This window comes from Sinocyclocheilus rhinocerous, unplaced genomic scaffold (assembly GCF_001515625.1).
Source record: "Sinocyclocheilus rhinocerous isolate Xijiao unplaced genomic scaffold, SAMN03320098_v1.1 scaffold480, whole genome shotgun sequence".
Taxonomy (NCBI): Eukaryota; Metazoa; Chordata; class Actinopteri; order Cypriniformes; family Cyprinidae; genus Sinocyclocheilus; species Sinocyclocheilus rhinocerous.
Window position 1 is genome coordinate 899,898 of NW_015655401.1, and position 13,240 is coordinate 913,137.

The following is a 13,240-nucleotide window of genomic DNA, read 5'->3' on the forward strand; positions in this document are numbered from 1 at the left end:
GCAGCTCATACCCCATTGGCAGCATTCTCCCTCCCACTCATGGACTGAAGCACAGCCTTGTCCAATCCTAACTTCAGACTGGCCTTGTCAAACATCTCTCTTTCGTAGGAGTTTCTAGTGATCAGGCGGTAAATCTTCACAGCCTTGCTCTGTCCTATCCTGTGGCATCGAGCTTGTGCCTGAAGGCAACAGCACAAAACAGTCACACAAACTGCCTTTGAGGACTCGCATATACACACACACCCCCATCCCAGAAAACTGCTAAGGTTGCATAATGCAGCTAAAAGATGCTTTGTGAAATAAAATGGCTTCCATCACATATTCACCATATATGGTAGAACACTTCCATGTTTACCTGCAAGTCATTCTGAGGGTTCCAGTCAGAGTCAAATATAATGCAAGTATCAGCTGCAGTTAAGTTAATACCCAGGCCTCCAGCCCTGGTGCACAGCAGGAACACAAAACGGTCAGAGTCTGGTCGTGAAAAGCGGTCAATAGCTGCCTGGCGGAGGTTTCCTCGAACTCTGCCATCTATACGCTCATATGGATACCTAGAGAACAGGAAATGGAATATTAACTATAAATACCTAATAATGCCATTTTATTAATAAAATAATGCCTTTTTATTAAGAATTTTCTGTTAAAAAATACTACCCAATATATGAGATTGCACATCTAATCACATTAAAAAGTGATTTTCTTAATTTGTTGGCAGTGCTATGGGCTCAGGCATCCTACCGTCTCTGGATGAGGTAGTCCTCCAGGATGTCCAGACAGCGCACCATCTGGGAAAAGATGAGCACACGGTGACCCCCAGCCTTCAGTTTGGGGAGCAGCTTGTCGATCAGCACCAGTTTTCCTGCAGCCTGGATCATGGCCTGGAGGTGGAACTCTGGGCGGTCTAAGGGGTGACTCTCCCTGAACTCCTCCATTATCTTCTCCTCAGCTCCTACAGACAGAGAAAGGAGTGAAATTTCAGTCTGGCTGACTGGAAAACATTGTGATATTCTTTGAGCACACACTGTTAACAAATAAAAGAGTTTTCAGTTTACACAGTTTTACATCAAGAGTCTACTGCTCACCATTGATGAGGTAGGGGTGATTACAGCACTTTCTCAGCTCCATCATGGTGTTCAGCAGGTTGGGAACATTGGATCCTCCTCCTCCACCTCCGCCGCCTACACTCTTGGACAGGAAGGCAAAGTTCTTCTCCAAGATGGCACGGTAGTACTTCTTTTGCACATTGGTCAGCTCCACTTCAATGATGGTCTCCTCTTTCGGTGCAAGATTCTTCTCCACGTCCTCCTTCAGTCGGCGCAGCATCATAGGCTTCAGAATGCCCTGCAGTTTTTGCACCTGAAACCAGAAAGTGACGACCATTAGAAAACATCCAGGCATCTCTGAAATGCATCACACACCGATGGCAGTGATTTAACAAGTGCTAATATTCCATACCTGTTCTTCTGTTTTAAGATCGCCAAACTCCTGCATGAAGGTTGGCTCAGAGGGAAACCTGTCAGGCTCCAGGAAATGAAGGAGACTGAAGAGCTCCTCCACTGTGTTTTGCAATGGGGTTCCAGTCAGCAGGACTTTGTGTTCCTATAGAAGATAGAAGAATCTCATTAAAGGGGTCATATGATGCAATTTCAAGTTTTCCTTTCTCTTTGGAGTGTTACAAGCTGATTGTGCATAGATAAGATCCCTGAGGTTGCAAAGACTAAAGTCTCAAAACCAAAGAGATATTCTTTATCAAAGTTAAGACTCTGCCACGCCCCCCTAAAACGGCTCGTTCTAACACGCCCCCACATATCTACCTCACTATGTGGAAATATTAGCATCATATGACCCCTTTAAGTGACTTATCTTTTTCAACAAAAGAAACAAAAAAAATAGAAATGTGTTGTAAAAATGGTGGAAACACTTTACATTACTTTTCCAGTCATATGTGATTATTGGATAAGGATTTTTATTTTTAATTCAAATTCAGATTGATTCATTAACCCTTTAACGCGTACGATCACACCGGTGTGATCAGTCTTGGCTGGTCCCTGAAGCATACGATCACACCGGTGTGATTAGAACTTTCAGTGCGTCACGTCATCAATTGCTGAATTTAAATCTGCTTTCGCGCTTTGGCTGGGGCGAGCCAGATCGGACGCGCTGAGCGCTTGTCATATTATCGTAGGGTGACCATACGTGCCATTTTCCCAGGACGCGTCCTGGCCAGGATTTGTTTTGGCTTTGTTTTCCTGTTTTCATGCTTGCTGAAGGTAATGATTGAAAAGTAGTTTGACCAATAACATGCAAGCATTGTACATAATAGACCAATCATGGCGTGTGAGAAGGTGGGATCTACGGTCAAAGCGATGCAATTACGCATACATATTAGGTGTGTTCGACTTACAGCTAGAATATTTTAAACTCACATGCGAAAGGGTTAAAGGCATTCAGACCAATTAGCAAATTGACAGATTTTTAGAAAAAACTCAAAAACAAGGATAAAAAAAACATCTACGACTTAATTTGTCTTATTTCCAAAGCTTGAAAATATTAAAATTCCCTGATATTTCCAGGTTTACCAGCACTGTGGGAACCCTCTATCTAGTAAAAGTGAAGCTAGAGCGAAATTTACAGCAGGTTATTTTCAGCAAAATCATGTTTCTTAGATAGAAGGGGAAGCACTAACCATGTCCATCATCTTTAGGCCCTCAAGCAGCTTGCAATTCCTGTTCTTGAGCCTATGAGCCTCATCAATGATCACACAGCGCCACGGCACGCTCCGTAGCTCGGGGCAGTCCGTCAGGATCATCTCAAATGTGGTGATGATTGCATGGAATTTGTAGGATCCCTTTATTACACGACCCTGCAGGAAGAGAGATTTTGGGTGTCATAAAGGGCCCTTGTGAACACAACCCTATGTATAGAACCTTATGTATTTCCTGCAGAAATCTTGTGAAACATTAGCTCCAATAACGCCAATATTATAAAATGCATATCAAATGACAAAAGTAGCATTATGTACCTGTGTGTCTCTGTAGCACATCTCATAAGCCTGAATAGTCTTTCGGCTGGCCTGGCTACCGTGATAGACCACTACGTTTAGCTCGGTCCATGTCCTGAACTCCCTCTCCCAGTTGGGAATGGTGGAAAGAGGTGCAATCACCAGGAAAGGGCCGTGGATTCCCTTCAGGTATATCTCATGGAGGAATGTGATGGACTGGATTGTTTTGCCATATAATGCTTATTTTAGGTTTCAGACATTTAAATACACATAAGTACTAGCAAAACCATACATTTTCAGTTTGTAAAATACACGCTGATGTCTAAGGAAACGGCAATAATGATCCTTACAAATATAATCTGAAGACATGTTTTTATTTATATCATATACAGATTGTGTAGGTAACTGTAAAGTTTACTCTGCTCTTCTCCCAGTTTACCGGAGACCTACTTTAACGTGTTTCGGGAGGAGAGGATGAATTTGCGTGTTGTAAATGGCCCTCAAGCAGCTTGCAATTCCTGTTCTTGAGCCTATGAGCCTCATCAATGATCACACAGCGCCACGGCACGCTCCGTAGCTCGGGGCAGTCCGTCAGGATCATCTCAAATGTGGTGATGATTGCATGGAATTTGTAGGATCCCTTTATTACACGACCCTGCAGGAAGAGAGATTTTGGGTGTCATAAAGGGCCCTTGTGAACACAACCCTATGTATAGAACCTTATGTATTTCCTGCAGAAATCTTGTGAAACATTAGCTCCAATAACGCCAATATTATAAAATGCATATCAAATGACAAAAGTAGCATTATGTACCTGTGTGTCTCTGTAGCACATCTCATAAGCCTGAATAGTCTTTCGGCTGGCCTGGCTACCGTGATAGACCACTACGTTTAGCTCGGTCCATGTCCTGAACTCCCTCTCCCAGTTGGGAATGGTGGAAAGAGGTGCAATCACCAGGAAAGGACCGTAGATTCCCTTCAGGTATATCTCATGGAGGAATGTGATGGACTGGATTGTTTTGCCAAGGCCCATTTCATCAGCTAAAATGCAGTTTCGTCTGAGAACAGAGAGAGAAAAAAAAAAGTACAATTGCACCAGTAAGAATATGTATTCTCATACAGAGGCTGCAATTCATGACATCCCCACATTTAAATGGTATCAAAAATGCACTTCAGTCTGTGCATGAGTGAGCAGTGCAGCTGGACGGCAGGGTAATTGCATACATACGTGTTGTACCAGTTGAAGAGCAGCCAGTTGACTCCCTCCAGCTGGTATTCCCTGAGCGCATTGTCGTTTTTATATTCTCTGGAACTCTCGGATTTCTGCCAGTCGCTGGCGGGAGGTCGCTCCTGTTTCAAATAAAACAATTCCCGTTAGTGGTTTCCGTGCAACCGCAAGAACGTGGCCCTCTCCCCTCACTTGCTCAGCACTCCAAAGAGAAAATAAAGAGAGGGCTAGAGGAGTGCCAGCTCTTACCACGCGCTTCAGCTGCGGCTCACGCTCCATCACTCTCTCGAACTCCTCAATCTTCCCTTGGTCGATGTCAGCTTTTAACTCCCACGTGCTGTCCTCATAGGCCAAGGAGCACCACTTCACTAGGTACAAAGTTACAGGCTGCAGAAACACAATAGTTATCCAAAAGAGGGTTCTCACATTTTTCTAAATTTTCTGGGGGCGGTCTGACTGACATCTTCACAGCCGCAAAATATCTACTAAGAGCTTTAATCAAAGGTAATCTATGTTGTTTTGAGAGACAGATGGATTGAGAACAATTGAAGTGGATGGATGAGAGAGAGAAGTCATACCTCTCCATTTTCATCTGTGCTTTCAGACACATCCAGAACCCTGTCCACCTCCACATAATCTGGGTTGAAGGGCTCATCATCCATCTGTCAATAAGAGTGTGATTGATTGGTTAGATGGAGCATTGCAGAATGGCGGTTTCATTGCTGCTTGAGCCGCAACTACTACGAGGCTCTAAATGAGAATCTACCAGGTGGAATATTTTCAGAGCTTTCTGATGTGGGTAGCATAAATCTCTCCGGGAAAACCCCACCAAGTTTTGATTGAAAAGCCCTTTCAAATGTAGTGTGGAGTTGCAAACCAGAAATGAAAGTCTTGACATACATTTCAATGCAACTGCTTGAATTACTTTAACTTGTGAACTGAATTAGGCAGCATATGCCGAGAGATTGCATGCAACAGAGATAAGGGCTTGAAGTAAGCCGTTTTATTGCCTTAGCATGGATGATATTGTTCAAAAAGCCACCATAATACCAGCACAACACACCACTGTTGAGCATACATACTGCCACCATTATCAGTGAGGGCCATAAAACGAAAGGGGGAAAAAAATGGACGGGGGGGAGGGGGATGGTGGATGGGGAGAGGAGAAAAAAGACAAAATGGTGGATGACAAGGAAAATGGAGGGCTGATGCTAACCTCACTTAGGAAGTTACCAAGGGCCTGCTTGGCCTTGAACCTCTTGACCTTCTGCTGGATTCTCTTATCCTTCTCCAGCTCTTCGATGTCTGCCCAGCGACAGTGCAGGTAAGAGCTGAAAAACAAAACAATAAAAAGTCACTTCCTGGGTGACCTCAGCGAAAATATAGTTCAGAAATTAGCATGTCAGATAAACAAGACTGAGAATGTTTATGTAGGAGCACAGTAAGGAATATTGTTCTTAATTAACTGGTGTATTAAGAGGCCATGATTCATCTGCATGAGCAGTTTTAAACTTTCTCCAGTTGATAAACTCTTGACGATTTACTCAGTTTAGTAGCTTGTTTGCACTATTTTGCAAAAATTCCATTAATGTTTAACTCTTTAAACCTAGTAATTATAAAATTTCCTTCATTATACAAAAAAATGATATTGCATGGAAGGCATTCTATAACAGATACTCACAAGCCTTTGAATTTGATGTAAAACTCCTCAACTTCAACCTCTCCACCAGACACCAACTGTAAAATAAGGAGCAGGAACATTATTTGGTGATAAAAAAGTGTGTTTATAACATGTTTGGATCCTTCAAATCACTAGTGTGCATAATTTCCACCCATCACATGTGTAACCCATTTCCTGTGACAAACAACTTTGCGTTTTGGCATTGCTCTCAACTGTAATGCCCCAAGACAAAAGTAGTATGACAACAGAGACAACAACAAAAAATAAATAAATAAAAAATAAAAGAGCAATCATCCTCCTATTCTCTTTCTCCAGCTAGTAGTAAGCTGTGCAGCGGAGTCATGAATCACTTCAGCTCCTCTACCACACACAGCCCCATTCACAGGGAGCTGACCCGGATCCTGGCTTCCTGCCAAAACCACAGAGCTATGGCAGATGCCAAACCTACCATTTCCTCGGGCGGGAGCCCATTTACAGCTGCGCTACTAAGAGCCATGCACGGGGCATTATTTTTGGCCAGGCTTTGTTTTGTGGAGCTGTTTCAAAGGAGTAACGTTGTACGCTGCCATTGCCTGCGTCTAAGGGCCTGAGATTAATCATGCTGAGAGACAGTTTATTCTTACATGGCTTCATCTCAAGACCTTGCACCGGCTTTGCTCTGAACCGGCCACGGCCTTCACTGGATTAATACTACTACAGTCAGGCCGAAGACAATATCAGCCCACTCAGGCATCTTCCTGGCAATCACAGGGTCTGGGGCAGGATTTGAGACCGCTGTTAGGTGTAATCCGCCCTGATCCAGTAGACAGCAGCGGTTAAAGCTCATGTGAAAGGCTTTCGACAGCTCAGCTCACCTCTTTCTTTCCTATGCGCATCACCATGATTTTCTCCACCACAGGGCCCTCCGCATCCAGCAACTCCTACAGCACACGTGGGAATGAAGGACACAGAGTCAGTATGAGAACATCCATCATGCATAACAAACAGCAGGTTACATCAGCAGTTTTCCAACTCTACTGTGGTGACTGTTAATCAACCATCAGCATAATCATAAATTTAACACACACAACACATCCCTAAGTTCTCAAGACAATGACCTGCAGCTCAGACGTGGTTGGAGACTTTGGTCCAGGAGAATCATCTCCATCGTCATCTTCATCAGAAATTCTGAACTCCAGGTCCTCAGTGTAGCGTTTCCTTTTCACCTGCCGGCTAGATCGCCTCTTCTGCAGTCAACATACATGCACAAAAAAAAGAATATAATGGAAAAACATATACAAATAACTGGGCATAACTTTTTTTTTTTTTTGTACATGTACAATCAAATCACATATCATGTGCCATCACTTGTATTAAGTAGGATAAAGATGACATTTTATCAGCATTACCTAGTCAATTATTAGGTATTGGTTTTAACCACTGAAAAAAACATATCAGTCGGTCGACCACCAGAAAAAAACAAAGCATTTAAACTTTTTTATAGAGACAATAAGAACGTTATTAGATAAATGCCAAGTGAAAACTTCAGCGATGTTTACCTGAACACCATCATCTTCCTCTTCCTCCGGTGAATGTGGCGGTGTTTTCTCCACATCAGAGGTGACTGAGGGCTCTCTCTTGTGCTTTGCGTCTTTCTTGGTGCTATTATTGGACTCAGAGTCAGCCTTTTTAGCACTGTGGGTAAATAGGGAGGGGTTTGGTTAATGTAATAGTCACACCAATAAACCACAGATTTGTCTAGTTCAAATGTCAAACCATTACACTTAGTTTTAGTAAAGAACAGAATAGCAAACAACCAGTCCAAAAACTTTTCTTCAATGCATACAATATAATTTATATGAATGCATAAGGGAATGTGTATTTTTTCTGTTCAGTTTTTTTTATAAATTAAGAAAAAAAAAGTTAGTAGGGCTGCAACTAACGTTTATTTTGATAATCGATTAGTTGGCCGATTATTTTTTGATTAATCTGATAAAAAGACTTTCAAAATGACAAAACACACTATTCCACATCCTGCCCAACGGGATTTCTGCTTTTTTCCGTTTGAATTTTTCTGGACTCCTTTTTAATGGTTAAATTAAATTTTATTAATCAAAAAACATGTCTAATTAATTAAAATCGTGAAATTTAAACAATTTAACATCAATTTATTAAAAGTTGAACAAAAATGACTGTTTAGGGCCCTTTGAAATTTTTTATTTTTTCCAACCTTATGTTTTATTGTTACCAAATTCTGTTTTAACATGTCTAATTATTTGATAGCATAAAAACAAGTTTCATTTATTCTTACAATAGCCTAATGATTTTTTTCCTCAGAAATTCTGTGTTGTGTATTTACATTAAGGCATAAAACAGTAATTACATTTTTATCTTTTAATTGATGAAAATTAAATAAATTTTATTTTTGGAAAATAAAGGGGATTTAATATTACAATTAAAACATTGAAGAAATATTGTATGATTATTCCTTAAAAATAAGGTTTTAATATTTTAGTAGTAGTTCCATAAAACTGAAAGTCTTATCACTTTCTGACACGACAAGAGTCCAATCGAGCCGCGAGTTCTTTCGTCAAATATTCATTAAACAGCAGCTACTTTTAAATTTGGGTGGAGAGCGGAGCATTTGAATCGCGCGCAGAACACAAAACTGACGGGAGCGGCTCCGGTGGAAAACTGACGGGATCTAAAAATTTCAGATGACACGCAGCTCATTTCTCCGTCACTGTAAGTTACCGAAAACACACACGCATGTGTGCGGCAGAGCGGCTCGCTCTCGCACTGTATGACGTGACAGACAACTAGTTGTCCAGTCCTGTTCCGTTCACACAGCGCGTGTGTTCTGAGAATGCGGTTGTGAATCCTGAAAATTTACCGGTGTGAGTTTGGTTACATAATGCGGTTGTCACGCCCGTAAATAACCGAACTGTGTATGAACGTAACCGTATTAAGGACTCAAAAACAAGGCTGACAACCGTATTCTGCTGCTGTGTGAACGTGGCCATAGATCAGCGCATAGTAAATGAGGCAAGGGTGTAGAGTTACATTCAAGCTATTTTAAGGCATGAGAAAAATATTTTCACAAGAAAAAACATTTAAATATGTAATTTTAATGATCAAAGATAAGTTTTAAGGGATAAAATATTTGACTACAGGGGGACTTTAATATCACTATGCGCGCTTCAGTACAAGTAGTACACAAAACCATTTATTAACACAGACATGCAGAATTCATATTTAAATAGTCGTTTTGCGGCTTAATATTTACAAATACTAGTGGGAGTGGGAGTGTGCTAACTTGTGTTTGTGCATCGGGGCGGAACTCTGTGCGCGATGCAGAGAGCGCGACCATATAACGTAGAGACAGAAATGACATGCCGTCGTGTAAATAAGATAAATAACTAGGGGTGTGAACCTACAGTGGTCTCACGGTTCGGTTACGATTATCATGTCATCGATTTGGTTCAATTCAATATCACAATGCATCACTATGCATTGACGATGCACTGCATCCTCAATTTTACTTCACATTTATACAGTTTTGTCAAGAAATACAAGCAGTCAGATATATGAACTGTACCTGACCTGGTTTCTTAAGTTAGTGGTATTACCCCCTGGCCCTGCTAGTGATGTGACATTTGAACCGAGGAATCGGAGCTTGTGTCGAGAATAAATGGGCGTGCCAGATGAAGCCTTGATTCGAAGCTTGTGTTGTGTTGTTAATTGTCATAGAAATCACGTGACCAATGACAAACGAAGCTTCACTTTCGGTCCAGTCACATGCGCGATTCACTTTGCATGTCGAAATGTTCGATCCCCCAGATCTTACTTTACGAGTAAGTTTTAATTCGGACTTATTCGGTTACATTTTAGATATCCAGTCACACAAGTAATATGAATAATTCAATTTTGAAGAAAAATTCAACATTTGTCATATGCAATTCGTTTGTGTACATTATTCTTTTATTAAATCATATTGATATTCGTACTGGTATTAAATTGCACTGTTTAATGGGTATATTAATTTATCAGAGACAGAAATTCAACAAACACAAACACTGTTAGGCTTTTATTTGTGCACGCAACTTCAATTCGATCTGTGGAATATGTCAGAGGAAAGCCTCAGTGCTTCACGAGGCTTCATTTGCCCATCCCTACCCCTACATATTTCATTGTGCGTGACATGATTTACACACAGCGTGTGTTTTCTCCAGGTCGTGCTCAGGTTGTTCATAAAAGCCGAAATGTGGCCAGATGTCCGCTTTTAAAGTAGTTGGAGCATTTTTAATTACTCGCGTCTCGCCTCCCTCCGCCATTAGGCGCGTTCGATTTGAAGCGGCGCTGCGCAGAATGATCAGTGTATGACATCAATCAAAACATAATTTTTAATTACTCGCGTCTCGCCTCCCTCCGCCATTAGGCGCGTTCGATTTGAAGCAGCGCTGCGCAGGATGAGTGCATGTCATCAACCGTAAAAGCATAAGGATCCGTCTGCTCTCTTATCGCTCTCGCGGTACTTGATGTCTTACACTGATCATTCTGTGCAGCGGCGCTTCAAGCCGAACGCGCCTAATGTATGTTACGGTGACAAAGCACGTATGCGACAAATGACGTCAGAAAAGCGTCAGTACGTTATAATCGGTTATGGTCTATTACTGAACCGATACCGAACCGTCCTCGTCTGCATCGCAATGCATCGAAGAAACGATTAATTTCGACACCCCTATAAAAAACATAAGGCTATTTAGGCCCAATCACAATTCTATTTTAACAGAGTGTCAAGGGGTAGGGGTGAAAATATTCCCCTAAGAACTGGGACACCACTACTATACATCACACGTCATCATACGTAGTGTCTAGCTCCTACAATACACACACCTATACTGGTGTGCTGGTGTGTGCATTAGAGCCTTTAATTACCGTTCTATATTAACGCGCTGCTTACTGACACACACACACACACACACACACTAGATATCGCGCAGCTTCCACATCCAGAAGCAAAGAAACTTGTCAATGCTGCCCCACGACTTTTAGGTCTATTACTGAACCGATACCGAACCGTCCTCGTCTGCATCGCAATGCATCGAAGAAACGATTAATTTCGACACCCCTATAAAAAACATAAGGCTATTTAGGCCCAATCACAATTCTATTTTAACAGAGTGTCAAGGGGTAGGGGTGAAAATATTCCCCTAAGAACTGGGACACCACTACTATACATCACACGTCATCATACGTAGTGTCTAGCTCCTACAATACACACACCTATACTGGTGTGCTGGTGTGTGCATTAGAGCCTTTAATTACCGTTCTATATTAACGCGCTGCTTACTGACACACACACACACACACACACACACTAGATATCGCGCAGCTTCCACATCCAGAAGCAAAGAAACTTGTCAATGCTGCCCCACGACTTTTATTAATAACAGTTTAAATACTGAATCGCTACATTATATTTTCCAGCAATGAGGATAAAACCGCAGTTTTTTTTAAGTAAACTCTAAAAAGAGAAACGCACAGACACGCATACACGCAACTTTCATCTCTCTCTCGAATTGGCAATATTTGAGAAAAGGGTTTAGCGATTTCTAATTATTGGGGGGATCAGCCCCCCTCAATGTCTATGGCGGTTATCGCCCTGATCAGACATGAAAATGTTGTGGCACTCTCGTGCAGTCAGTAATATGACGTTAGCAAACTTTAGCGATTTTTTGCAAACATTTCTTTGAGTAACATGACCGTAATATGAACTCACGATTGAATGTAACAAAACAAATTATTACTTTTCGTTAAAATCTTTATTAATGCCAAAAATGCTTACATTTATGTGTCTTTTTGTTCGCTTGGGCAGCCATGTTGCCCCTGAAGCCGGTTTACGCTGAGATAATTCATACCCCTTCGTTTGAAGTGTGGTCCCGAAAAATCTTCGTTTGAAGGGCTATCTGGCCCTTCCCCTACCTCTCCAACCAAAAGAGAACTGAGACACCCCTACCCCTTCACGTGAATGCGCGAAACCGAGGGAAAGGGGAAGGGCTAAGGGGTAGAATTGGGATTGGGCCTTAGTTTGTTTAATAAAAGAGCATGGTATAGACCTGTTCTATAGGAAAGTAGGGATGTAACGATTAACCGCGAGCCGGTTGGAAATCGATTCAAATATGTGACTATTCAAATCGGTTGAGATGCTAAACCAATCGCGATTCATTTAGGTGTAGGAGTTTATAAGAATCCATGGGCCGCCCCCCTAATATAATGGCAGGGGAAACATTGTACTGTATGGTGAATATATCCCTATGCTATACATTGTGGAAAAGTTATAAAGCACAGTTTAAATTGACAGTTTAAACCGCAGAGGTGGGACCAAGTCATTGTTTTGCAAGTCACAAGTAAGTCTCGAGTCTTTGCATTCAAGTCTCGAGTCAAGTCCAGAGTCAAGACAGACAAGTCCCAAGTCAAGTCCCAAGTCAAGACAGGCAAGTCCAAGTCGAGTTGCAAGTTCTCAACTTTAAGATTCAAGTCATTAGTGCTCTTTGCCCAAATTAGTGAATCAGTATTAATATTATTCATTAATATTAATATTAATATTAATAAGGGAAGTCGTGGCCTAATGGTTAGAGAGTCGGACTCGTAACCCAAAGGTTGCGAGTTCGAGTCTCGTACCGGCAGGGATTGTAGGTGGGGGGAGTGAATGTACAGCGCTCTCTCCCACCTTCAATACCACGACTGAGGTGCCCTTGAGCAAGGCACCGAACCCCCAACTGCTCCCCGGGCGCCGCAACAAAAATGGCTGCCCACTGCTCTGGGTGTGTGTTTACGGTGTGTGTGTGTTCACTGCTGTGTGTGTGCACTTTGGATGGGATAAATGCAGAGCACTAATTCCGAGTATGGGTCACCATACTTGGCCACATGTCACGTCTTAACCACTTAATCTTAATTTAATTACATATCAAAATCATAGTAATTTAGGGATTTTGCCAAAATAGGACAAGCAGTGAAAATTTTTTTTTTATTAGTAACGGAATAGCAAAGACAACTTAATTTCAGAGAAATAACAACAAGCATAAGAATATATGCTTCTAGGTGTTATATAGAAGCCAATGAGCCAATATTTGGAACATCAATGAAACAGATTTAAAAATATGCGAGTGGAAACGCAGAAAGAACTGCTTTGAAAGAACTAGAAGAAATAACTGCAAGCACACTTTACAAGTGAGAGGAAACATGCAATATGGATGCAGACAAACTCATGAAGACAATCATTCAAAAATGCTGTGCTACCATCCTTTATAACTAAGAGAGAAAAAATAATTTAATAGAAAAAAAAAAA

General features: G+C 41.5%; 1 protein-coding gene across 1 annotated transcript in view; it reads right to left on the minus strand.

The window, feature by feature from the left end:
* LOC107718105 (chromodomain-helicase-DNA-binding protein 7-like) overlaps window positions 1–13,240 on the minus strand; it is a 109,198-nt gene that overhangs the window by 21,079 nt on the left and 74,879 nt on the right. Inside the window, exons 4-18 of the mRNA XM_016525057.1 lie at window positions 7,449–7,584; window positions 7,008–7,136; window positions 6,765–6,830; window positions 5,911–5,966; window positions 5,446–5,560; window positions 4,808–4,891; window positions 4,479–4,616; window positions 4,230–4,351; window positions 3,816–4,059; window positions 2,687–2,863; window positions 1,456–1,599; window positions 1,083–1,356; window positions 739–949; window positions 356–551; window positions 12–179 (exon numbers count right to left, since the gene is read on the minus strand). Of these exons, the coding sequence (XP_016380543.1) occupies window positions 12–179; window positions 356–551; window positions 739–949; window positions 1,083–1,356; window positions 1,456–1,599; window positions 2,687–2,863; window positions 3,816–4,059; window positions 4,230–4,351; window positions 4,479–4,616; window positions 4,808–4,891; window positions 5,446–5,560; window positions 5,911–5,966; window positions 6,765–6,830; window positions 7,008–7,136; window positions 7,449–7,584 (2,260 nt within the window). The remainder of the gene's footprint in view (window positions 1–11; window positions 180–355; window positions 552–738; window positions 950–1,082; window positions 1,357–1,455; window positions 1,600–2,686; window positions 2,864–3,815; window positions 4,060–4,229; window positions 4,352–4,478; window positions 4,617–4,807; window positions 4,892–5,445; window positions 5,561–5,910; window positions 5,967–6,764; window positions 6,831–7,007; window positions 7,137–7,448; window positions 7,585–13,240) is intronic.